This window comes from Malaya genurostris, chromosome 2 (genome assembly GCF_030247185.1).
Source record: "Malaya genurostris strain Urasoe2022 chromosome 2, Malgen_1.1, whole genome shotgun sequence".
Taxonomy (NCBI): Eukaryota; Metazoa; Arthropoda; class Insecta; order Diptera; family Culicidae; genus Malaya; species Malaya genurostris.
In genome coordinates this window covers 313,946,387-313,973,357 of record NC_080571.1, presented here as the reverse complement: position 1 = coordinate 313,973,357, position 26,971 = coordinate 313,946,387, and the positions used below count along the sequence as shown (strand labels likewise).

The following is a 26,971-nucleotide window of genomic DNA, read 5'->3' as shown; positions in this document are numbered from 1 at the left end:
CCCATGCAATATGGGTATTTTTGGAACGGGTATGATGAGTAGATGTTGAATATTGATGTCTGGAGTCATTTTGAAATCCAACATGGCGGCTCTCGGTTCATGAAAATTCATCTAAACCCATGCAATATGGGTATTTTTGGAACGGGTATGATGAGTAGGTGTTGAATATTGATGTCTGGAGTCATTTTGAAATCCAACATGGTGGCTCTCGGTCCATGAAAATTCAACTAAACCCATGCAATATGGGTATTTTTGGAACGGATATGATGAGTAGATGTTGAATATTGGTATCTGAAGTCATTTTGAAATAGAAGATGGCGGCTCTTGGTTCATGAAAATTCATCTGAAACCATGCAATATGGGTATTTTTGGAACGGGTATGATGAGTAGATGTTGAATATTGATGTCTGGAGTCATTTTGAAATCCAAGATGGCGGCTTTCGGTTCATGAAAATTCATCTAAACCCATGCAATATGGGTATTTTTGGAACGGGTATGATGAGTAGATGTTGAATATTGGTATCTGAAGTCATTTTGAAATAGAAGATGGCGGCTCTTGGTTCATGAAAATTCATCTGAAACCATGCAATATGGGTATTTTTGGAACGGGTATGATGAGTAGATGTTGAATATTGATGTCTGGAGTCATTTTGAAATCCAACATGGCGGCTCTCGGTTCATGAAAATTCAACTAAACCCATGCAATATGGGTATTTTTGGAACGGGTATGATGAGTAGATGTTGAATATTGATGTCTGGAGTCATTTTGAAATCCAAGATGGCGGCTTTCGGTTCATGAAAATTCATCGAAACCCATGCAATATGGGTATTTTTGGAACGGGTATGATGAGTAGATGTTGAATATTGATGTCTGGAGTCATTTTGAAATCCAACATGGCGGCTCTCGGTTCATGAAAATTCAACTAAACCCATGCAATATGGGTATTTTTGGAACGGGTATGATGAGTAGATGTTGAATATTGATGTCTGGAGTCATTTTGAAATCCAACATGGCGGCTCTCGGTTCATGAAAATTCAACTAAACCCATGCAATATGGGTATTTTTGGAACGGGTATGATGAGTAGATGTTAAATATTGATGTCTGGAGTCATTTTGAAATCCAAGATGGCGGCTCTCGGTTCATGAAAATTCAACTAAACCCATGCAATATGGGTATTTTTGGAACGGGTATGATGAGTAGGTGTTGAATATTGATGTCTGGAGTCATTTTGAAATCCAACATGGTGGCTCTCGGTCCATGAAAATTCAACTAAACCCATGCAATATGGGTATTTTTGGAACGGATATGATGAGTAGATGTTGAATATTGGTATCTGAAGTCATTTTGAAATAGAAGATGGCGGCTCTTGGTTCATGAAAATTCATCTGAAACCATGCAATATGGGTATTTTTGGAACGGGTATGATGAGTAGATGTTGAATATTGATGTCTGGAGTCATTTTGAAATCCAAGATGGCGGCTTTCGGTTCATGAAAATTCATCTAAACCCATGCAATATGGGTATTTTTGGAACGGGTATGATGAGTAGATGTTGAATATTGATGTCTGGAGTCATTTTGAAATCCAAGATGGCGGCTTTCGGTTCATGAAAATTCATCGAAACCCATGCAATATGGGTATTTTTGGAACGGGTATGATGAGTAGATGTTGAATATTGATGTCTGGAGTCATTTTGAAATCCAACATGGCGGCTCTCGGTTCATGAAAATTCATCTAAACCCATGCAATATGGGTATTTTTGGAACGGGTATGATGAGTAGGTGTTGAATATTGATGTCTGGAGTCATTTTGAAATCCAACATGGTGGCTCTCGGTCCATGAAAATTCAACTAAACCCATGCAATATGGGTATTTTTGGAACGGATATGATGAGTAGATGTTGAATATTGGTATCTGAAGTCATTTTGAAATAGAAGATGGCGGCTCTTGGTTCATGAAAATTCATCTGAAACCATGCAATATGGGTATTTTTGGAACGGGTATGATGAGTAGATGTTGAATATTGATGTCTGGAGTCATTTTGAAATCCAAGATGGCGGCTTTCGGTTCATGAAAATTCATCTAAACACATGCAATATGGGTATTTTTGGAACGGGTATGATGAGTAGATGTTGAATATTGGTATCTGAAGTCATTTTGAAATAGAAGATGGCGGCTCTTGGTTCATGAAAATTCATCTGAAACCATGCAATATGGGTATTTTTGGAACGGGTATGATGAGTAGATGTTGAATATTGATGTCTGGAGTCATTTTGAAATCCAACATGGCGGCTCTCGGTTCATGAAAATTCAACTAAACCCATGCAATATGGGTATTTTTGGAACGGGTATGATGAGTAGATGTTGAATATTGATGTCTGGAGTCATTTTGAAATCCAAGATGGCGGCTTTCGGTTCATGAAAATTCATCGAAACCCATGCAATATGGGTATTTTTGGAACGGGTATGATGAGTAGATGTTGAATATTGATGTCTGGAGTCATTTTGAAATCCAACATGGCGGCTCTCGGTTCATGAAAATTCATCTAAACCCATGCAATATGGGTATTTTTGGAACGGGTATGATGAGTAGGTGTTGAATATTGATGTCTGGAGTCATTTTGAAATCCAACATGGTGGCTCTCGGTCCATGAAAATTCAACTAAACCCATGCAATATGGGTATTTTTGGAACGGATATGATGAGTAGATGTTGAATATTGGTATCTGAAGTCATTTTGAAATAGAAGATGGCGGCTCTTGGTTCATGAAAATTCATCTGAAACCATGCAATATGGGTATTTTTGGAACGGGTATGATGAGTAGATGTTGAATATTGGTGTCTGAAGTGATTTTGAAATCCAACATGGTGGTTCTCGGTTCATGAAAATTCAACTAAACCCATGCAATATGGGTATTTTTGGAACGGATATGATGAGTAGATGTTGAATATTGGTGTCTGAAGTCATTTTGAAATAGAAGATGGCGGCTCTTGGTTCATGAAAATTCATCTGAAACCATGCAATATGGGTATTTTTGGAACGGGTATGATGAGTAGATGTTGAATATTGGTGTCTGAAGTGATTTTGAAATCCAACATGGTGGTTCTCGGTTCATGAAAATTCAACTAAACCCATGCAATATGGGTATTTTTGTAACGGGTATGATGAGTAGGTGTCGATTATCGATGTCTGGAGTCATTTTGATATCCAAAATGTGAACTTCTAGTTTATGAAAATTTTTCGAAAAATTTGAACTTAGTTTGTGTAGAACGCTCGTCGCGTGCGATTGTATTTCTTTGTTGCTCTGCGTTGTTTCGCTGTGTTTCGGTCGGATTTTTCTGCAGGTTCCAGTGTTGCATTCAATATTTTTGTTGTTAAAAACGGAGAAATGATGAATTTGAAAGAGGAAAGAAACTACAACTGATGCCAGAAGGGTGGACAGTGCATGGAAGTTCTTTTTTGGTGTTGGTATTTTATTCTCGTGAATGCAATCTATCACCGTGTTTTACCCACCAAAACTGAAGTGAAAACCACGGAGTTTTAACTTTTTCGGGAGTTGAGTGTCATCTAGCGGCAAGTAACACTCATCAATTAACCATTTACTATATATTAAATGGCATTAAGTGTGAATTGAAAATATTAAACGTCACCGTGATTGGTAGTATCTGCTACACAACCTTGTAATTTTGTCGCTATAATCTGCATCTCTAAATTCTAATTTCATAAGCTTGTAGGTCTACTAGAAGACAACTGTGCAGGCTATTGCGCATTAACGTCGATTTTGCAGTAATGTTTCCGACATTACTTACCGTTTGTTTATAGAGGTAATTTTTTTCAAATTTCGGATAAAAACGGACAATTTTCTTTGAAAAATTAGTGCAACACTTCGAGACGGTATTGTAGATTTGAATTCATTGTGCGAAAGCAGACATTTATTTAAGAATCACTATCAAAAATTTATCATCGACAGTTCTGCAAATATTGCACTTGAACCAATACTACTGTTCTAAAGCTTGGGAAAAGTAAGGAACTCGTTTGTTGAGCATTCTGGTAGTCGAATTGTTGACATCAAATTGGTTGCTGTCAACCAAATGATTGGCGATTGAAAACTAACACAATCCAATTATACATATTTTCGAAGATTTGCTATGTTTAATCTATCACTTCAAACAATTTTCTTACTTTCGTAGTATATTTTTATTGCTGATCTTGGATTTCAAAATGACTCCAGACATCAATATTCAACATCTACTCATCATACCCGTTCCAAAAATACCCATATTGCATGGGTTTAGATGAATTTTCATGAACCGAAAGCCGCCATCTTGGATTTCAAAATCACTTCAGACACCAATATTCAACATCTACTCATCGTACCCGTTCCAAAAATACCCATATTGCATGGTTTCAGATGAATTTTTATGATCCGAGAGCCGCCATCTTGGATTTCAAAATGACTCCAGACATCGATATTTAACATCTACTCATCATACCCGTTCCAAAAATACCCATATTGCATGGGTTTAGATGAATTTTCATGAACCGAAAGCCGCCATCTTGGATTTCAAAATGACTCCAGACATCAATATTCAACATCTACTCATCATACCCGTTCCAAAAATACCCATATTGCATGGGTTTAGTTGAATTTTCATGAACCGAGAGCCACCATGTTGGATTTCAAAATGACTCCAGACACCCATATTCAACATCTACTCATCATACCCGTTCCAAAAATACCCATATTGCATGGGTTTAGATGAATTTTCATGAACCGAAAGCCGCCATCTTGGATTTCAAAATGACTCCAGACATCAATATTCAACATCTACTCATCATACCCGTTCCAAAAATACCCATATTGCATGGGTTTAGATGAATTTTCATGAACCGAAAGCCGCCATCTTGGATTTCAAAATGACTCCAGACATCAATATTCAACATCTACTCATCATACCCGTTCCAAAAATACCCATATTGCATGGGTTTAGTTGAATTTTCATGAACCGAGAGCCACCATGTTGGATTTCAAAATGACTCCAGACACCCATATTCAACATCTACTCATCATACCCGTTCCAAAAATACCCATATTGCATGGGTTTAGTTGAATTTTCATGAACCGAGAGCCACCATGTTGGATTTCAAAAGACTCCAGACACCCATATTCAACATCTACTCATCGTACCCGTTCCAAAAATACCCATATTGCATGGTTTCAGATGAATTTTCATGAACCGAAAGCCGCCATCTTGGATTTCAAAATCACTTCAGACACCAATATTCAACATCTACTCATAGTACCCGTTCCAAAAATACCCATATTGCATGGTTTCAGATGAATTTTCATGAACCGAAAGCCGCCATCTTGGATTTCAAAATCACTTCAGACACCAATATTCAACATCTACTCATCATACCCCTTTCCAAAAATACCCATATTGCATGGGTTTAGATGAATTTTCATGAACCGAAAGCCGCCATCTTGGATTTCAAAATGACTCCAGACATCAATATTCAACATCTACTCATCATACCCGTTCCAAAAATACCCATATTGCATGGGTTTAGTTGAATTTTCATGAACCGAGAGCCACCATGTTGGATTTCAAAATGACTCCAGACACCCATATTCAACATCTACTCATCGTACCCGTTCCAAAAATACCCATATTGCATGGTTTCAGATGAATTTTCATGAACCGAAAGCCGCCATCTTGGATTTCAAAATCACTTCAGACACCAATATTCAACATCTACTCATCGTACCCGTTCCAAAAATACCCATATTGTATGGTTTCAGATGAATTTTCATGAACCGAAAGCCGCCATCTTGGATTTCAAAATCACTTCAGACACCAATATTCAACATCTACTCATCGTACCCGTTCCAAAAATACCCATATTGTATGGTTTCAGATGAATTTTCATGATCCGAGAGCCGCCATCTTGGATTTCAAAATGACTCCAGACATCGATATTTAACATCTACTCATCATACCCGTTTCAAAAATATCCATATTGCCATGGGTTTAGATGAATTTTTTCGAACCGAATTTCACTATCAACAATTTCAAATTACTTCAGACATCGAGATTCGACACCACCCATTCCAAAAATAATCATACTGCATGATAAGATTTGGTTGAAATTGATTTTCAAAACTTCACTCACCTCATTGAATATCACCATGTGATAGTGAAAATCTTTGCATGGCTGATAATTGTGAGAATGATTTTCAATGATGATAATTTATAATCATGTGTGAGTTTACGAAACATCACTATGGTGATATTGGACGGGGTGTGATATTTTCCATACTCACTTCGAGTGATCACAATTATCATTGATATTGTAGATAGTGATAATCGCTGTCGAAAATCGCGCATGATTTTCTGCAGCGGTGAGATTTGATTATTTGATATTTTCGCAACACTGATTGACTCTGAGAAAATGTTTTACACGGACGGATCGCGAATTGAAGAAGCGACAGGGTTTGGTATGTTCAACAATAATGTTTCGGCCTCATTTAGGCTTCAAGAACCTGCATCTGTTTATATAGCAGAGCTAGCAGCAGTTCATTATAGTTTGAGTGTAATCGTCACATTATCTCCAAACCATTATTTCCTCTTCATAGATAGTCTGAGTGCAATTGAAGCCATTCGCTCAATCGCTGCTGGCAAAAATGAACCGTTTTTCTTGGGTAAAATAAAACAGTGTCTGAACGACATATTGAATAATAATTATCTAATCACTATAGTCTGGGTCCCGGCTCATTGCTCCATTCCAGGCAATGAAAGAGCCGATAATTTAGCCAAACGTGGTGCTATTGAGGGTGAAATTTATGAGCGACCGATTGCTTTCAACGAATTCTATAGTTCGTCTCGCCAAAGAACACTTGCCAGCTGGCAAGCATCTTGGGATAGAGATGATCTGGGTCGGTGGATGCACTCAATTATTCCGAAAATATCGACAAAGGCATGGTTCAGGGGACTGGATGTGAGTAGGGATTTCATTCGTGTGATGTCCAGACTCATGTCCAATCACTACACGTTAGATGCACATCTCCTTCGAATTGGGCTCTCCGAGACTAATCATTGTGCTTGCGGAGAAGGTTATCGGGATATTGATCATGTCGTTTGGACATGCGTGGAGTATCGTGATGTCAGATCTCAACTAATAAATTCTTTGCGTACCCAAGGTAAACTATCCAATATCCCAGTTCGAGACATTCTTGCTTGTCGTGACCTTTCATACATGAAACTTATTTATCATTTCATAAAGAAAATTTGAGTTTCAATTTAATAAAGGCCCCTTTTAAGACTTAGTTCTGATCCCAGCTGCGTCCATGAGTTCAACCAATAGCTAAATTAGAATAAAAATTATGTAATGATAGTTTGTTTGTCGAAACAGTTTATGAAATTATCAACAAAATGTCTGAAAATAACAGCTTATTTTATAATTTATAGAAGTTAATCGTTTGGTTCAAATAATATTTCCGAGTAGATTTCATAATTAATGACGAGTTACCTAAGATGATATTTAAGCTATAAGAGAATATGTTTTAATAAATTCAAAACGTTGTGACTATGTTAGAATTAAATTAGGACAAGAATATTATGTAAAAGTGATGCTACGGCGAAGAAAAACTTATGTAAACTGCCTTAAGAAATAAACGTATTTATGGAAAAAAAAATGAATCTAAATTTGTGAAAATCGGTTCTGCCATCTCCGAGAAAAATGAGTGACATTATATTCTCATTTTTAATGCACTATTTCCATATTTTTGGTACATATCACCCTGTGATTCCGAAGCCGGAAGTCGGATCCAAATGATATTCGATACTTAGTATAGGACTATGAGACCTTCCATTTGAATCTAAGCTTGTGAAAATCGGTTAAGCCAGCTCTGAGAAAAGTGAGTGACAATATTTGTCACACACTTACGCACACACACAGACATTTGCTCAGCTCGTCGAGCTGAATCGAATGGTAAATGACATTCGGCCCTCCGGGCCTCGGTTCAAAAGTCGGGTTTTGCAGTGATTGTATAGCCTTTCTATAAGAGAAATGCAAAAAAGTGGTTTTAGAAGAGCAAGTCGTGACGAACGGTTTTGCTAAATGTTAGGTATATGTACATCTGATGATTTTAAAATGAGTTTTATAACATGAGAATTTAAAATGTTCTATCTGATAGGACATTGTTAATAATTGTTTCCTATTTATATATCGAGATGCCCGAAAAGTACTTTAATCCTCAGTTAGCAGGCCTATTATAATGTTTTTCTGGACATGGAATAGCAATTTGAGCCTATTCCAAAAACCGGGAATTTTTAACTCGCAAACCATGTAACTGAAAAAAGTGTGGTCTTGATTATTTGATAATTTTAAGAAGTCAAAATTAAAAAATGTTTATCCAGGACACTATGGCCCTTATTACCGTTCTCACTTCCACTTTCACATTCACTTCACTTACATGTCACTTCACTTGATTTTTCCTATTACCATTATCACGCACAGTGAAGCGATCACTGTAGTGAAAAAATCATTTGTCCAACCAAATGTTGGTGATGTGATGCTCGTAATAACCACAAGTTCATCTAAGTAATTACTTTTTTCTCCGAAGCGACTTTCGTAATAAGAACCTACGATCACTTCACTTGGTTTTCACCGTGTAGTGATACCGGTAATAAGGGCCTATAAATGGTCTCATCTGCAGGGTGGCAAGTGACCGGGAAAATCGGGAAAACCGGGAAAAAGTCGGGAATTTTAGTGAAAACCCAGGAAAAATATTACTAACTCACCTATGCGTAACAGTTGTTAGGATAAGTTGTTTTTTTCAACAATTGAAAAGTAGGAGACAATACCCAATTTTGCGTTTGAGCGAAATGTTCTGTACAAGTGTTGAAATAACTTATTGTCCTTCGGAAATATGCCAAATATGCCAATACCCCATGTCTCGTCCAACGAGTTTTAGAGACAGTTGTAAATCAAACAGGAGGCATCAGAGTTTTTTTAGTTGTTATCAATAACAATAAACTCATTTGGAAAAATAAGGCTAATTTGGATGCTTCTGTTGGATTTTTGTTAAATTTTTAAATAAGTATTCAACACATATGCAAAATTTATGGCAAAATCTCAAGGTGACATAGGTAAAATTTTTAACAAAATTATTGAACATTTTTAAGAGCCTTCATGTTTTTAAGTTTGCTAATGATTGCCCTTGTATCATCATAGTTTGTCTCAGTAATGTCATCTTGAGACAATACTTGTGTTATGCTTATATTTCTGTTAGATGTCAAAAGGACTCGCAAAATTGGAAGAGTTGTCGACTTTGATCTTGTTAACCGATTACAGGAAGTATTTGAGTTCCTTTTTTGAGAGTTTAAACTGGTTTCTGAGGACCGGTATAGAATCTTAGAAAGATTTTGAAAATGGATTGATTTGTTCAGTGAATCTATATTTAATTTCCTTTTAAAGGTCCTCAACTATTCCATAGTAGGATTACAAGAACGTTGATATTGATGTAGATGAAGTTGAATTGAATTTAGTTTGAGCTTTTGGAACTTCAATAAAGTAATGATTTAAATTATATAAGGCTATATCTATATTTCCCAAAACAATTTTAGGATTTACATTCGATAGTGTTCTGGTCGATTAGTTCTAAGCTTCTAACAAATTGAACTAATCATTGCTCAATTTGAAACCCTGAATGTTATTGATTGATCTGAATGTTATTGATGTTATTGATTGATCTGCTAGAATCAGATCAATTGTAGAAAGATTTCTCATAGAAGATAAATTAGTTAAGTTATTGGAAATAAAACTAGTTAAAAACCAGCGGATAGTTCATCATGAAGAAATCGTACTTCCTGATTATTTTTCTGATTCCTCTTCGAGCATTTAGAATCCCATTAGAAAAAAAAACAGATCGATATTGTGCATTTTAACAGTTATCATTTGATTTATTTGCCCATCAACGCATTGAAATCGTAAAAATTGTTTATTGACTGGCAGATACATTAGAAAAAATGGTGTTTTAAAAGAGCAAGTCGTGGCAGCCGAACGGTTTTCCCAAATCCTAGGTATACGTAAATCTAATGATTTTAAATTCAATTTTATTACTTGAAAATTTCAAATTTTTGGTCTGACAGGTCTTTGTTAATAATTGGTTTTATGGTTTTCATCACAATCACAGCATGTCAATTCATCTGAGGGTATCGTTCATTGAACAGATGTGCTTGTAAGCGACATAATTTAAACAGTATATGTCCATAGAAAAATTTATTGTACCATGGCCGAAGCCCTGGCAATGACGATATTATGTTAGATTCGCTGTGCCATCATCAGTGTTGGTGATTGTCGATAATTTGGCAGAAAGCGGCTCGATATTTCTCTACATTGTGTACAACATTTTCAATCTGGTAGAAACTGTTACAAGAACTCGCTGTCTCTTAATGCATGAACCGTGAGATTATTCGACTTGATGATTCTCATACTAGGTTAAAATATACAATATTTCAAAACCCTGGTCTGGAGCATTCACAGCAATTTTCATAGATACAACTTATTCAAAGGTAGTATGCCCGTATAGAATCGGATCGCAAAACGAGAATAAGCGACCGTTTGTTGCTTCAGAGAGAATCCCCACAGCAGCGTGCTAACCCGTGATGCTCAGACAGCTCATCGAGAGAAATTCGCTCTCGCACTGGTGTCCATTCTATGTAGAATGAACCATGACGGTGTTTTGTTGCTGAGATGATATCCGTCTCTCTTTGATGGCAATGATTGAATATTGTGAAGAGTTGGTAGAGAGCGTTCTTTGATACGATAAAGCCATCCTTGGCCATCATGCCGTTTATAATTTTCCTGCCGAAATGATTTGAAGTTGCAAGCATAGATTGTTGTTGTTTTTTCCGAGTGGCAAGCGTCCGTTTTTGGGATTGTTGTTCCTTATCGATTTATTTTCAATCATATGTATACCAAAAAAATAAGTCATGTGCACTCGGAAAAATTCGGTTACGTGTAACCAAAACCCCTGAAAGACTTGAAAAAGGTTTTATGCTTTTCTTATATGCACATGTTATAATGAATATTTTTTATTTATACATCGAAATGCTTGGAAAGTAATTGAATCCTCAATTTGCAGGCTTATTACAATGATCCTTTATGGACATGGGATATCTGTTTAAAGTTTAAATTAGAAAATATTTACAAAAAAAACTAAACAGGGGCGATTTGAGCCTACTCCAAAAACAGGGAATTTTGTTCTCAAAATACCGGGAAAACCGGGAAAAAACAGGGAAATTGAAATAGGTAATTCACTTGCCACCCTGCATCTGCTAATGACAGGTTTTCTATGTTTACTTTTTATTGTAACTATTATACCGTAAGTCTTTTTGTTTTTAAATTTTCTCTTGAAAAGATGGATATTTGACATCATTAACCTTGGTTATAATGTAACGGTAAAAAGGAAAGATTGCCAATTACGTTATAATAAACGAAAGTTTGAATAAATTGAAAGAATCAGTCATTTTTAGATATGATTTTAAATGTTTTTCATCAGACCATAATTTTTGCTCAAACGCAAAAATCGCTTCCAAAGAATTTTTAACTAATGACACCTTAATTTCGTTGTACTTCATGTTACTATCATTTTCATATACATATCTTCAATACAAAATTGTGTACCCAGATTTAGATTTACAGATTTTTCTCCTTAAAAATACAGATTTAAATGCTTTTGATGCTTTTGATTTGAATCGCCAATCAGAGCGATGCTTTCTAACTGATTCTATGTCGCCCACTCTTTCAAAACCACCGTTTCGGATAGAGAAAATCCTTAAGCCAGCATAACGTCTTAGATTTATACAGGGTGCTTCATCTTTTATGTAGGTATGTAAACATTGAACAACTTTAAGAAAAAAACGGATTTCTATAGGTGTTGTATTTTTATTCAGTTTTGTTCCTTACATTTTTTGGAGTAGTTTTTGAAAACAATATCAATTAAGTGACACCCTTTTCAGCAATTCAAAATGACTCCTTTTTTCTGCGTTTGCCATTTAGAGTACGCAAAATGTTTTTATGTGTGTGTATGTATGTATGTATGAATGTAACAATTTTTGCACTCACTTTTCTCGGATATGGCTGAACCGATTTTTATGAACTTAGATTTAAATGAAAGGTCTGGTAACCCCATACAAAGTTCCAGAATTTTATTCGAATCCGACTTCCGGTTCCGGAATTACAGGGTAATATATGCAAAAAAAAATGAAAATAAGTGCACTTACTTTTCTCAGAGACGGCTGAACCGATTCTTACAAACTTAGATTCAGATGAAAGGTACAATCTTTAAAAAGTTCCTGAATTTTATTTTGATCCGACTTCCGGTTCCGGAGTTACAGGGTGATTAGTGAAAAAATCTTATTTTAACTTACTTCCTCACTTTTCTCAGAGATATCGTGACCGATTTCAAAAAACTTAGATTCAAATGAAAGGTATCATAGTCTCATACAAAACTGCTAAATTTCATCCGGATCCGACTTCCGGCTCCGGAATTATATGGTGAAGTGTGCTAAAAATTGGATACCATCATTTGAAGCGGCGAAAATTCTTAACTTGCATCGAAACTATTCCAATCGGTAGCCATTGTCAATAGACAACCAAATAACCCGATTCCGGCTATGCTGGTTTTCGGTTGCTGATTCCGGAAGCACCGGAAATAAAAAGTAATATAATTTCTAAACTTGCCTCAAAACTATTCCAATCGATAGTCATTGTCAGTAGATGTCCAAAAATTAAGTTGGCTTTCTTGTTTGTTCTTGGGTTTTTGATGAATGACCGAAGATTGTAGCCATAGACTCAAAAATGGATAACCTAACCGACCTGAGTACTGTTTCACTCTGTAGGTTATACTAGTTTATGGACAAACCTTTTTAGTTTTTAGAATCAAAGAAAATTATTTTGAAGAATACCACACATGTATGTATATATGAGAATATGTGAGATACACCACTAGGTGGATTAAAACAGGTTTTTCGGTGTGACGCGATCCATGCCAAAATTGTCCTGAATTGATGTTTCCAAAACATATCTGATGCAATACATCGGTTGGTAAATGTGAAAGTTATTCAGCGTTTACATACCGACATAAAAAATGGAGCACCCTGTATCAGGTAAAATAAGACCATGTTTGCTATTAATTAAAATTTTATTTCCCTGAAATCGAGAATACCTGGCTTTATCCATTCAATGTTTTCTATCAGTAGGTGCAATACAATTACTAATTGAAATAAGATTGATAAAGCTAAAAGTGTTCAAAACCTGACTCTTTTCTGTCAAAAAATACTGTTTTGAGCGGTTAGTAGAATGAAATAAATCGCTTTTAATATTTTTCCGTTTCGTCTTTGACTGATCAGTGCAAAGCAGTTCAAATTGAACTGCGTAATGCTAAACTCGGCAGTTCAATTTGAACTGCTAAGCAGACGTGAAGTTTCTGCTATTTGCAGAATACTTTTTATTTTGCAACGGAGTGCAATTTTTTCTACTGACGTGCCGAACGAGCGTAACCTAGCATTACTATTTCGCAAATAATGTCACGAGATAGTAACAGATACTTATATTTCGTTGTGCTATTTGCAAACTTCATCAGTGTATCAGTTCTAAGATTTGGAATTCTTGTCTATGTTTTTATTTCTTTGAATTTATAATTTAAACCCCTACATAGAAAGCGAAAATTTCTTCCACATCAAAATGATTCGTTTTCCTAGACATTGTAATTTTCCACAGCTTCTGCATGCAGTCAGCACTTTCATGCATATTCTATTGCTAAACGGTAAGGTCTTCTAATTACATTCAGATGTTAAAGAAGTTATGCAAGCAGTGACTTCCAATGAAGCGATTGCTTTTTATGCCGAACAACGGGAAGGACGGACAACGGCCACCTACCTAGACAGATACGTCTTTCGTTGGAACATGTTTTTTTGCCAACCTTGTTCGTTTTGGTTTAATTTGAATTTGTGGGCTGTAAGAATAATGGTGTAAAGCCAAAACGGAGAGAATATATTAAACAATCACTGATTACTATTTCCACCGATGCTTCGACCGCCGTCGAGAGCTCATCAGCCGGATTGCAATATCATCAAGTAAATCCCGCAGGAACGGAGAACATCGTAGATCACCAATGAGATATTTTATTAGCTAGACATAAACACGCATCATTTCGCCCTCCTCTTCTGCAGGTATTCGAACGATCGGATCCGTTTCCAGCTGTCTATCGTTTGGACATGGTGTTTGATTAATTTTCCCACGGATCTATCTACTATTCGAGCCGAGCAATCAAAAATTAAGGAAAATGATCAAATAATTGAAAAATCGCGCAGAAATAGCCGTATCCAGATATTGATGATGGATGCCTTTGCTTTTTAAGACATCTTTTTTGGTGTCATTTGTTTTCGCTGTTTTTGTCTTCGTGGTTTTTTTTAGTAGCGAATGTTCCGCACTCATCCTAATTTGGCATCATTCAGTGGTAATAGATTCACTCTGTCCTGACTATGGGGGACCACCCGCTGAAAAAAAAGAATTGAAAACTATTCTGACAACCGCCAACTGACAGAATTACTAATCTCATATTAATGAAATCACTGCACCACGAGAACCATTTGGGATGAATACATATATGCTGCTCTATCGGGACGTGGTTGAACATCAGAAGCCGAGAAAGAGAGAAATCAGAAGGAAACGGTACTAGATTGGATTGATTGAATTAAATTATTACAATAATAAAAAACATAGAGTACGGGGCAGACAAATGACAGCTTGTTTTTATGCGAGGTTGTCTGGGTTGTCACTTTTTTTTTGAAGCTCTGGCAAAGGTTGGCTGTATTCGTTTGAATTGATCTCTCATCAATGTGGGACGCGTAATTAGATTTTAAACATCGATCGCACATGTGATTAACGCATTAAGATAGTACATTATAAGTCTGACAGCATATGCAAGACGGTATGACATATAATATACCGATTTTGCTAATCAATTCGTAAGAGGAACTTGAAAATGGTTTTCATTGAAAACCTACTCCAACAAGCAATCAAAAATTGATCTTTCTATGGTTTTGTCACATCAGTACCCGATCAGATGCACATAACAAAATCATAACACAAGTATATCAACAGTTGATATGTATAACAATTTGTGTTATTTTGAGATATTTAACAAATGAAAACAGTTGAAAGTTAAAACTTATGATAACTAAACACTGTCTCAGATATTGAAAGTGTTAGATATTCAAATTTTATTCGATATACTGATAATATTAGACTACAACAACAGAATATAATTCTCAACATTTGCTACTTAGCCATTGTAGACTAGCTGGTGCACCTTCTTGCGAACATTCCTCATTAAATTCCGTACAGACTTTTTGGCAACAAGTTTTGACACTTTTTCCAATCTTTTTCGAACTGTTGAATGGTTTCGGCTGCCGAGACATGTTTCCTAAGATGTGCCTTCGTTAATACCCAAAATTCCTCAATTGGTCGAAGTTGTGGGCAATTTGGTGGATTCATGTCTTTTAGGACGACAGTGACATTTTTGCTAGTATACCATTCTACCGTTGATTTCGAGTAGTGGCAAGAAGCAAGAACTGGCCAGAAGACAACAGGATCCTTGTGGCTTCGAATCATGGGTAGAAGTCGTTTTTATAAACATTCCTTGATGTATATTTCGCTGTTCATTGAACCAGTGGTGATGAAGGGTTTCGAAATCTTACCGCAGCTACAAATTGCTTGCCAGACCATAGCTTTCTTGCCAAATTTTTCGACTTCAATCGATGTTTCGGACTGGTTAAACACTTGCCCTTCTCGCACCGTATAATATTGTGGTTCCGGCAAGGATTTGTAATCGAGTTTCACGTAGGTTTCGTCGTCCATGATTATGCAGTTCAAATTTCCAGCAAGAATCGAACCATCGGCCTGATCGATGCTTCTTGTTTCGGACTACGTTTTTGTTGTTTCTGCTTCTTTTAGGTTCGAAGATTCAAGCGTTCTTTAGCACGAAGAACATTTGACTTCGAAATGCCCACTTTTTTGGCCACATCCCGAACTGAAATCTTCCTCTTTTGCTCGAACGCCTTCAGTATACGTTTATCCAACTGAGAGTTAGCAGGACCTTTTTTTCGACCCGTTTTCGGTTTATCCTCAAAGGTGTTATCCTCACCGAACTTCCTGATTGCATTTCGCACGGCTTTTTCACTTACTCCTTCCATTTTTGCTATCTTTCTCAGTGACAGTACGCATTCTGTGCACCATTTGTACACAATTTTTCGACGTTGTTCTGCTGAAAGTCCACGCATTTCGAAACAAACTAATGAAAACGAATAAACAACTGCACAAGTGGTTAGAGAAGAGTGTAAACAACATGACGCAGCCATAAAAATTGACAGATTCTGAAAAAAAGTTCTTCCGTTGCTTCATATTGAAATATAATGATCAGGATTTCAAAGAACTAAAAGAAAAAAAAACAGATCAATAAATGAATTATTCATTTAATAAAAGAAATCATTCAACAATTTTGGATTGAAACGATGCTAACAGTTGGCTGTGATATAGTTTTTCTGTGCTAATTTTTCTATCTAATTTACTTCAACTATTGTTATAAATTTTTGTTATTTTAACAGCTTACCAGCCAAAAACATTTCAAAATTTGCTACAAAATATATCTGAAATAAATTACTCCAGTTGTTATAATTCTGCTAATACCATCTGATCGGGATAACCATTTCTTTTATGTTAGAAAAATATGTTTTTTTCAATTTATATATTCTTAGCTCGTATTCATTTTGAGTATCAAAAACAAAAACATTTTTAGAAACGGAACGAAAAATTTCCTATAACATGTGACTTAGTTTTAGACTAAAAAACAATTACTAATTTTTTCGAGACGTACGCATGAGTTTATTCTGAGACTGCTGAAGCATTGTCATTGTCATACGAACTCTGCAAATTTCTCCAAATTAACGATGCTGGTAGTGCTGGCTAGGCAACACAGCATGGGAACAAATTTAAACACCCTAAAAATTACATCGCACTCGCACATCGTTTCAACTACCGTCATACGATGCGATACACCAGATACCACTGCCACCAGACCCATCACGGAAAGGGTCGAGATGAGTGTTTGATGCTGTATGCGAAGAAAATGATTGAATTTGGTTTAATCATACCCGCTGCATACACACACTACACCATGCACAATACACATCGGCCACCAAAGATTGGTTCCCATCCATCCAACCGACTGAACCACATCTCTCGAGTCTTATTTCTACCATCCATCTCTTTCGCTCTTGATTAGTTCAGAGGAATTTTCTCACGGTACTTCTTCTGGGGATTGATGCTCTCTACTGGGCTATTTGATGGGGTTTACAGTGCTGTTGTTGTTGCTGCTGGTGATATGTTTGTCGCGCTTTTGTTGCCACCGCATACGTCTTTCCTCTTCTTCCGATAGACATGCTGGCTGGTCCGTTCGGAGCGCGACTTTCCCGTCCTCATCAATAGAGCAATAAACTACTTAAATTCGATTTATGGACGAAATTTTTATTAACTTTTTGGCATATAAATGAAGCACAATTTTTACGAATTGAGTGCCATTACTAATAATTAAAATACATGATAATTAGGCTTTTAACATTAATTAGGTTTACTAGGTTACTAGAGGCGAACGCGTTATGAAATCTGTTACTAGCCGTAACAATTTGGTTTGTTCTATTAAACGCAATATGATGCAAAATTTGCAAATTGCTTCGCCGCCTTAATGCTTTCTGTGTTTGTAACTTTTATTGATCTGATTATGCTTATCATACTTTTAAGGGCCTGTGGTAGAAAACATGGTTCATTAGTTTACTATGCAAAAACCGAAACTTTTAAAGGAAAAGTACTGTAGGAGTACGTTTGAGGATTAGATATTTATCAAAGCAATTTAAAATGACGAACATATCGGGCATCTCTCGAGACTGGTTTTAAAAAAAGTTGACTACCATCTACACGATGTCTACCGAAGTTGAACTCTGATTTATCCAAATAATGTATCAAATTGATCAGGAGACTTGATGTAAATTTGTTTCATATTCAAGGATGACGATCGACGAAACGTTGTAAATTATCGTGTGATCATCAGTACTTGCGTCATCGAAATTTTTTTGCCTTTCTCTATGGAAAGGTATTAGAATTGCTGGAAAAACCGACTATCGAACGACCCATAGTGTCATATACCAATCGACTCAGCTCGACGAGATCGGAAAATGTCTGTGCGTGTGTATGTATGGCTGTGTGCGTATGTGCACCTTTCAACGATTTTTTTTAACGCGCAATTTCCTCAGAGATGGCTTAACCGATTCCAACAAGCTTAGGCTCGTATGAAAGCTAGTATTGGGCCAATGATCGAGTTCGAAGATTAAGTGGCTATGACTTCTGGTTCCGGAGATATGATGGTATAAGTGACGCAACCGTTGTTTTTCTACCGCGGAAGTTTCTCGGAGATGGCTGAACCGATTTTAACAAACCTAGATCCATTTGAAAGCTATTGCTAGGCCATTGATCAAGTTCGAAAATCAAATGGCTGTGACTTTTGGTTCCGGAGATATGATGATATAAGTGACGTAACCGACAAACGGCGTTGTTTTTTTTTACCGCGCAAGATTCTCAGAGATGGCTGAATCGATTTTAACAAACTTAGGCTTGTTTGAAAGCTACTATTGGGCATTTGATCAATTTAGTTCAATTGCTAATGAGAAAATAAGGTGAAGCTGACAGATAGGACTAATGGTTTGAAATTCCCCATGGTTCAAAATTCTTCTAATATTTCCCATAAATGCACTCAATTTGTGGCCTCGAGAGAATAGAACCCTTTTGAAAGCGGAGGATTCATTAATTTTCAGTTTTCTTTCATTATAAGCTTTCCAAATATTTCAAACCAAGAAGTCTTTTTCAGAAATAATTCAAATTCAAATGTTTTCTGGAATAAAAATACCATTTGTGAACTATCAAATGCTAGGCCTGCATTACTAGTGTTCAATTGGAATCAGGAATCAGAAATAATTGGCTCAAGCGGTACGTTGTTTGGAGATGTGTGCCTTGCCGTGGCTTTTCATCATTTTCCTGGTGGGAAGGGAAGGATAAAAGGAACATGACAGGAAAATGTGAAGAGGGTGAGGTGGGAAAGCAGCATAAAACAATAAGAAATAAATCGTTCTGCTTCCACGAAAGGATGTAGAACGATCTGCAGGTGCCAAACAATAATATAGTCTGTTACATAAAAGCGTCGTCACTGTTGCGAGAAAATGAAAAGACTCAAAATGAAAATACTTTTCGATATTGTTTTATTAGATTAAAAACTTGCATGCAAATAAATTAATAGCAAGTCCAATCCGCTTCAGCCAATAATGGCTTGACCTTTTTGAGGCATACTTTGCGCGAGATTTTGTGCGTATTCTTCTGAAAACGACCTCCAAATTTGTGAATTCGGCGAACAAGCTGAGTCAAATTGTGTGGTCGGTTTTTCTCAAGCTTCATCTTCATTTCAGCTTAAACGCTCTCAATTGAATAGGTATCGGGCGACTGAGCAGGTCAATCCAAGGTCACGACACCATTTCGCTCCTTCCACAAGTGACAGGCCTTGCTTCGATGTTTCGGATCGTTGTCCTCCTGGAGAATTGTCAATTTTCTTCTTGTACAACTGTTTAGCACTCGACATCAATGCTTTCTTGTAAATAAGGTTCATTTTCACAGAGTTTAAGTTGTCCGTGAATACGTGCAACTTCCCAAACCCTCTTTCTGAGAAACATCCCCAAACGTGGACCTTCACAGCATGATTTACGGTCCTTTGGAGTAATTTGTTAGTGGGTGTGGTCTAGGCATACCTGATGATAGGAAAGGCCCAAAAAGAAGACTCATCCGTGAAGATAACATTGCCCCAATCACGATCCAAATTATCTCTGGCCCATTCAAGACATTCTTGCACATGTTTTTTCACTCAACAACGGTTTATGCAAAGTACTTCGAAATTTCAAAGTACTTCGAAATTTGTGATCAAATGTCTGCGAACCTTTTTTGGTCAATTTTGAAGCACCTCCGCGCAAAGTTAATGTCGGATTCTTCAAAAACAGGTCACAAATCACTTTTTCGTCTTTTTTCGACAATACACCGACAGAGCCGCGATTTTGAAAGTCGTCGACATTTTTCATCTCTTAAAAACCATTCATCCACTTACTCACAAACTGTTCATGTTCATGTGTTTCGTCGTGGCAGCGTGGGTCATTTTGGGACCTTTCGGGTGCGCGCACAAAAAAAACAGCTTCGAAGCGCGTAGTGTACGCGGTATTCATTTTGGAAAAATGCTGAAATCGAATTATAAACAATAGTCAGCTGATTTATTCTCGCATTGCATCAAGAACACTACTGCCCTCTGTGTTTAAAAAAAATTATCACACCATTCCACTTTACCGATCGCGAGTAATCGTGACCACGCTCTCATGTATGTATGAACAGAAGTAAATTCGGCACCACATAAGGGATGCCAAACAATCGGCTTAAACTTTCTAGGGTAGAAAAAGAAAGGAAATTTTATTCACTGCAGGAAGAACAATGAACTCCTCTGACTATTGCTCCTTACCATATTGGGTCAGAAACAATAGAATATCCTTCAGTTTTAGCTCACCATACACAGATTCAACCTTGTATGGAGAACCAAAAACTCGGATACGTAGTTGCGTTAATGTGGAACTGTTACATATCATATGCTATGAAGTACTCAATCGAGCTTACACAAATCACAGAAATAATAGTCAGGACGCTGAGTAGTAACCCTGTGATGGATAAGTGCGGGTGAAATCGCAACTGCATCATCCATCTTATGACGGCCTGTCTCGTAGGATGAAGATGCAATAGTTACATCATCCCGCATTTGAAACTCAGATAATTGAGTGAATTACGTAGCCATCTCAACAAGCCTTACCAGAAGCTTTTTACTTTGCAGAACCAACAAACATAACAGTCAGTGTTCATGAGAGATAATAGAGATTATGTAGGATATCACACTTTGCTTGGCAGTGGGATGAACTAACACTACAAACAACTAAGTATTGTATGAAAACAAATATATAGAAATGAATTTACTATTGATGGCTTTAGCTTCACTGGAATTCATATAATATGAAGAATATGAAGACATCGCTCGAAGACCGGTTATTCCGAAAAATAGACATATTTTCTGTCTATGCCTTCAATTAGTCAGTCTAACTGTAACACGGAGTTTCGAGATTCGCAAGGGCAAAGCTTTTTAGGCTCCTGCAGCCATCGACAAGGAAATACGCCTTGACTTGCAAGCTCCCGTTTTAGTGGCCTTTTACGAAATGGAACAGAAAAACCAGTGGATTAATTCTTGGTTGAAACAATACCGCCGGATACCACACGGCTTGAACAAATGTTACGCCTTGGTTCTGCGTTATTAGTGTTCAAGTGAATAATGTAGTCTAGTTCATATGATTAGAAAGTATGCAACCCGGATTGTTCAGTTTAGGACTTTATAGGAAATTGCTCATTTTTTTAGTGAAACCAATATTGAACTAATATACTAGTCAACTATTGATTTGCTGCTTACTTTTCGAAGTCAAAAATTAGCCACCGAATTGTAGATTTTTTGTCACTTGATGGTCGGTCGCCTTCCTTCGCGTTCAACGAGTGTAGAGCCTATCGGCGTGAATTTTTTTTTCCAGATTCTTTATTGACTTTGACTGATCTTCAATGTTCATTGTTCATTCGATTTGATACACTAATAAAACTCTAAACCCTTCTCATCTTTTTTCAGGTAGCCCAAAAGTCCTACGGCAACGAGAAACGTTTCTTCTGTCCACCTCCCTGCATCTACCTATTCGGCGAAGGCTGGCGGTTGCGCAAAGAGCAAATGTTGCGCCGCGGCGAAAGCGAACAGTCCACCCAACTATGTGCCTTCATCGGTATCGGCAGTTCCGACCAGGAACTGCAGCCGCTCGATCTGAACAACTCGAAGCAGTACTGCGCCGCCAAGACGCTGTTCATTTCCGACTCGGACAAGCGGAAACACTTCATGCTGTCAGTGAAAATGTTCTACAGCATGGGCCACGACATCGGTGTGTTTCAGTCCAAGCGGATCAAGGTGATATCCAAACCGTCGAAGAAGAAGCAGTCGTTGAAAAATGCCGACCTGTGCATAGCAAGCGGCACGAAGGTGGCACTGTTCAACCGGTTACGGTCACAAACCGTCTCGACGAGGTACTTGCACGTGGAGGATGGACACTTTCACGCCAGTTCGACGCAGTGGGGTGCGTTCACGATTCATCTATTGGATGATAACGAAAGCGAGTCGGAGGAGTTTCAGGTGAGTGTGAGCGATAATGCATGCGGAGTTTGAAAGACTCCAACCAAAATTGTACGGCTCCGTGTCAAAACATGTAGAAAACGTCCTCCGATTTCAAATAAAAACCAGTCACGCATTTCTAGTGACTTTTTCTTAACAAACGTCGCTGTTGGTTTTCATCAGGGACGCAAGCGGCATGTAAAATGTATAAATGAATTATAAAGCTCTCTGAAATAGTAATGGAAGCAATGTGCATTTAATTCTTCGGAATCAAAATCTATTCTATTTGATAAAATATAGTGAGAGGTGGTTTCCAGCCATAAAATCCTGTATTGAGCATTAGTTTTGCTAGCATTTGCCCTATAACGAGTTTTATGAGCAATAAAATTCTCAAATAATCATTAAAACAGGCGAGATTCTAACGTTCAGTATTGTTTTCGCTTTTCAGGTTCGCGACGGGTATGTGCACTACGGGGCCACAGTCAAGTTGGTCTGTTCCGTGACGGGGATGGCCTTGCCCCGATTAGTAATACGCAAAGTAGACAAACAGATGGCACTGCTCGAAGCGGACGATCCAGTGTCACAGCTGCATAAATGTGCATTCCATATGAAAGACACCGAGCGGATGTACTTGTGTTTATCACAGGAGAAAATCATTCAGTTCCAGGCGACGCCCTGCCCGAAGGAACCGAACAAGGAAATGATCAACGACGGTGCCTGTTGGACCATCATTTCCACCGACAAGGCTGAATATCAATTCTACGAAGGAATGGGTCCCGTCCGAACGCCGGTTACCCCAGTGCCAATAGTCAATTCGTTACACCTGAATGGCGGTGCTGACGTGGCGATGCTGGAAATCACGGGCGATAATTTCACTCCGTCACTGCAGGCGTGGTTCGGCGATGTGGAAGCAGAAACCATGTACCGGTGTGCGGAATCGTTGCTCTGTGTTGTGCCGGATATCTCACAGTTCCGCGGCGAGTGGTCATGGGTAAGTTTCTTTCATGTCATAGGAAAACGATATCAATCACTACTCTTCGATTTTAATATCTATTAACAGACTTACTACAGGAGGTAACATTATGAAGATTACTGATACGTTCACAATTATACTAATGAGGTTCAAGAATATGACTACAGTGTGCAGATTTTTCGCATACAGTATTACTCTACTTATTTCGCGGGACTTTTGCTCCGGGGTGATTTTTTGCTTTTTTTCTTCCCGGCAGAAGTAGCGCCTCCTCCCCCACCAGCACTTTGATTGCCATCGTCTTCTTCGGTAGATTTTGATTTTGCTTTTGACTTTCGACGGATTAGACGGCGTCCTTTCTTTGTGCTGCCACCGCTACCGCTGTCGATACTTTTCTGGTTAAGCTCGGCCAACACTTTGGAGTTCGTGAGTTGCTGTTGCGAGTTTGTTTTTTGTATTGGCATTTTCGGTACCACTCGCGTGTACAGGTCGTAGTTGAAGTCCAGACATACTTTCCCATTGCAAAACTCCTCCAGGCACTCGTGACAAGTGAAAACGCGTGACTCGATAATGCCAGATCTGTTTTTCACTTTGCGTACCGACGACGATAGCTGATTCTCACGTTTATCCCGTTGCTCGGTTTTGATTTGTAGCTTGCCCAGTTCTACAAGTCTGGTGTCCGTGAGAAACAAAATAAATGTGAAATGAAACTTGAGATTTTTAAGTATTTGTGGTTTCGGAATAGTGGCATGCTATTTGTGAAATGCAGATACTAAATGGGACGTGCTGTTGCATAGCTGCTAATATGTGTTTGGTTCATTGAACTCGATGAGTATGAAAATAGAACACAAAAACTGGATTATCGGCCAATTCTGTTTCAATATTATGCATTCCAACTACGATTGGGTACTACTCACTTGCTAAAATAATCTTCTTCAGTTTTAGTTTTAGGTCTCAGAGGTGTTAGCATCTTCCAATCAATCGATACACTGCACAGCTCCATGATTACCAGATTTCTCATCTCAACCGGAATCGGATCCATGTACGAATAGAGCTTGTCCCTCTCCCCGCCGTTTTTAATCAGCATTCTCATCTCCTTCTTGGGCATTTTATAGCTAACATCCTTTTCCTTGAATCGGATTTCCTCTGGTCGCACCTTGATCGGGCGCATTTTGTAATCCGGAACTTTTTCGTACATTTTTTTGAACTCCTCTCGTGACATTGCTGTCGACCGGGAGAGGTCAAGTATGGGAACCACCTCTTTCTTCTTACCGAAAAGATCATCCATCTCACTGATAGTACCGCTTCACGATGGTTAATTACTGCTGTGGGAAACCGAAAACACAATTCTAACTCGGTTGTTCTGGATTTCAAATGATGAGACCAGCTGCGATTAACGGATGAACGGAAGATTTTTCTCACCGTATTTACCGTTGTAAAAGAAAATGAAGGAAAACAATGGGATTAAATATTCATAAGAGTCTAAATCTTGCAACTGCTCTGTATTTAGTTCACCGCAAAACTGGCACTTGATACTGCGTCTTTTCTTTGAGGAAGTACTCTCTCATTAGTAGCTTGTGCTATTGTGTATTGTTGGTGCACCAAGAGCCACTACCAACTCGGTCGCATGTTTCGATATTATCGATTTAATAATGGGAAAACTTGTTGCTATAGCACGAGAGAGGGAGGGAGAGAGAGAGAGAGTGCGCCGCAGTGTGGAGGTATCAAAATGGGCTTATTAATATCGCTGCAGAGACTGGCTGGTTACTCACCGAGCCGGGTTTCCGCGTCATAACACTATCTCTGAAAATTTTCCCATGACGTTGTTCATTAAACTCTTCAGAGGTCCAATTACTGGGTAAAAACCTGTTGATGTTCTGATCAGCGTAAAATATGCAGTGATATTTTCGAACTAATTCAACTGAATTACTCTGGAATCTCTCCAATGTTATTATTCAAAAGTTAACTGATTTAAACACAGAGCTAGTAACTATTTCGGAACTTCGATTACTGACACGGAACAGTCTCCTTTAGTTAATAGACTTTCGACATAGCTTGAATATTCATGCGTTTCTGTCCTGTTTCCCAACCCAGGTTCGGCAACCCACGCAAGTGCCTATCTCGCTGGTACGCAACGACGGTATCATCTACGCCACGGGACTAACCTTCACGTACACCCCAGAACCGGGACCTCGGCAACCGTGTTCCGCGGCGGAAGACGTTCTGCGGCGGGCCGCAAGTGCAAACAACAATAGCAACAATAACAACAGCAGCGGAAACAGTGCAACATCTGCGGGCGGTGGAATCGGCTCCGGCGGCTCGTTGCCACCAATCTCAGACGTGGCCTGGAGCTCACATGGTGGAGGAATACCGTAAGATAATCGCTTTTTATTAATGCATAATGTTTTTTTTTCGGAGGGTTAAAAGTATATATTTATTATGTTTTGGTCGAATCGATTCGTATGAGAATTACCTACCTTATACATATTTGCTAATTTATACACAGTATTTTTAACGAGTCGAAACGAGAATCCCGAATGTGAGACAGCAGTGTGTAATCTCAACTTTTATTCCTACTACAAAAAAAACAACAAGAACAACACAGACTTAGGCCAATGAACAAATTGCTATATATGCATAAATGTGTGCAGGAAGTCACAACAAACACGTTCTACATACTTTTCCTAAGATCTTCTCTCGTTTCGTAGAGAAGAATGTAGACTATCATTTCCTACTCTATTTTAAGGAAAGTCGTATTTTGACAGATTTTTTTGTAAGAGAATTACTATTTTTAAGATGAGAGATTACGTGATTAATCACAGACAGACATTGAAAAAAGTGATATATGCAGGTTTTAAAGAATAAAAACAAAGTATTTAACGTAAAAGTGAAAACAAAGTGACTATTTTTTGTGCGGTAAAATCTAACAACGAAACCTTTTTTCTATAGAAATAGCAGCTATACTAAGAAAGACATCTTTTACTGTTCAGAAAACTGTCTTCAAACGGAAAAAAATCTGCAAAATCTGAGCAGTTTCAAATGGGAATAAAATTGCCAAAGAAGTAGCGAAAAAAAAACATTATGTTATGAATCGAAAGAATTTGTTCCGTGACTGTACCCTTTGATAGGTTGCTGAGCTTCCTTGTTTTAACAGTGATACCTATTGATTCGTGCTATTCACCTATTCCTAGGAATAAGCTCTAATGTCTGATAGTAACATGAACAAGAAAATAATAGCTGATAGATGATTCCATTTGAATGCAACGTATGTCGTTTTCGCTTGAGGAAACTAAAACTGACCCAGAGTAGTTTCATCAAACAAACACTAAACTGTAGTGAGTTCGGCCTTATCCGATATATGAATCATGTTCGAAGCTGACACCAATTTCCGTTCTAGGTTCGAAACTGATTTCAAACAAACGGTTTGACAGCAGTTAGGGTGGAAACTGGGTTAGATTTGAAATCAAGCGAAAACGACATTAAGTAACTAGTAATGGTTGTGTTATTGTGTGTGACAATAGTCAAGTTATCAATGGTATACTACTCTATCTTTAATCTGCTGCCGTCAAATTGCTAAATATGTGTTCTTTTCGGGTCAAATGGTCTGTG

General features: G+C 37.8%; 2 protein-coding genes across 4 annotated transcripts in view; one reads left to right on the top strand and one right to left on the bottom strand.

Annotated features, from left to right (window-relative positions):
* Positions 1-26,249, top strand: part of LOC131431156 (suppressor of hairless protein) — a 37,313-nt gene extending 11,064 nt beyond the window's left edge. For all 3 annotated transcript variants that reach the window (XM_058596702.1, XM_058596704.1, XM_058596703.1), the window contains exons 4-6: positions 21,865-22,413; positions 22,841-23,383; positions 25,457-26,249. In XM_058596702.1, coding sequence (XP_058452685.1) covers positions 21,865-22,413; positions 22,841-23,383; positions 25,457-25,738 — 1,374 coding nt within the window. In that variant the 3' untranslated portion in view covers positions 25,739-26,249. The remainder of the gene's footprint in view (positions 1-21,864; positions 22,414-22,840; positions 23,384-25,456) is intronic.
* On the bottom strand, positions 23,393-24,852 carry LOC131431157 (uncharacterized). The gene is made up of 2 exons (XM_058596705.1): positions 24,280-24,852; positions 23,393-24,034 (listed from the first exon to the last, which is right to left on the bottom strand). The coding sequence occupies exons 1-2, from the start codon at positions 24,648-24,650 to the stop codon at positions 23,566-23,568; spliced, it is 840 nt and encodes a 279-aa protein (XP_058452688.1). The 5' UTR covers positions 24,651-24,852; the 3' UTR covers positions 23,393-23,565.
* Positions 26,250-26,971: the final 722 nt, after the last annotated feature.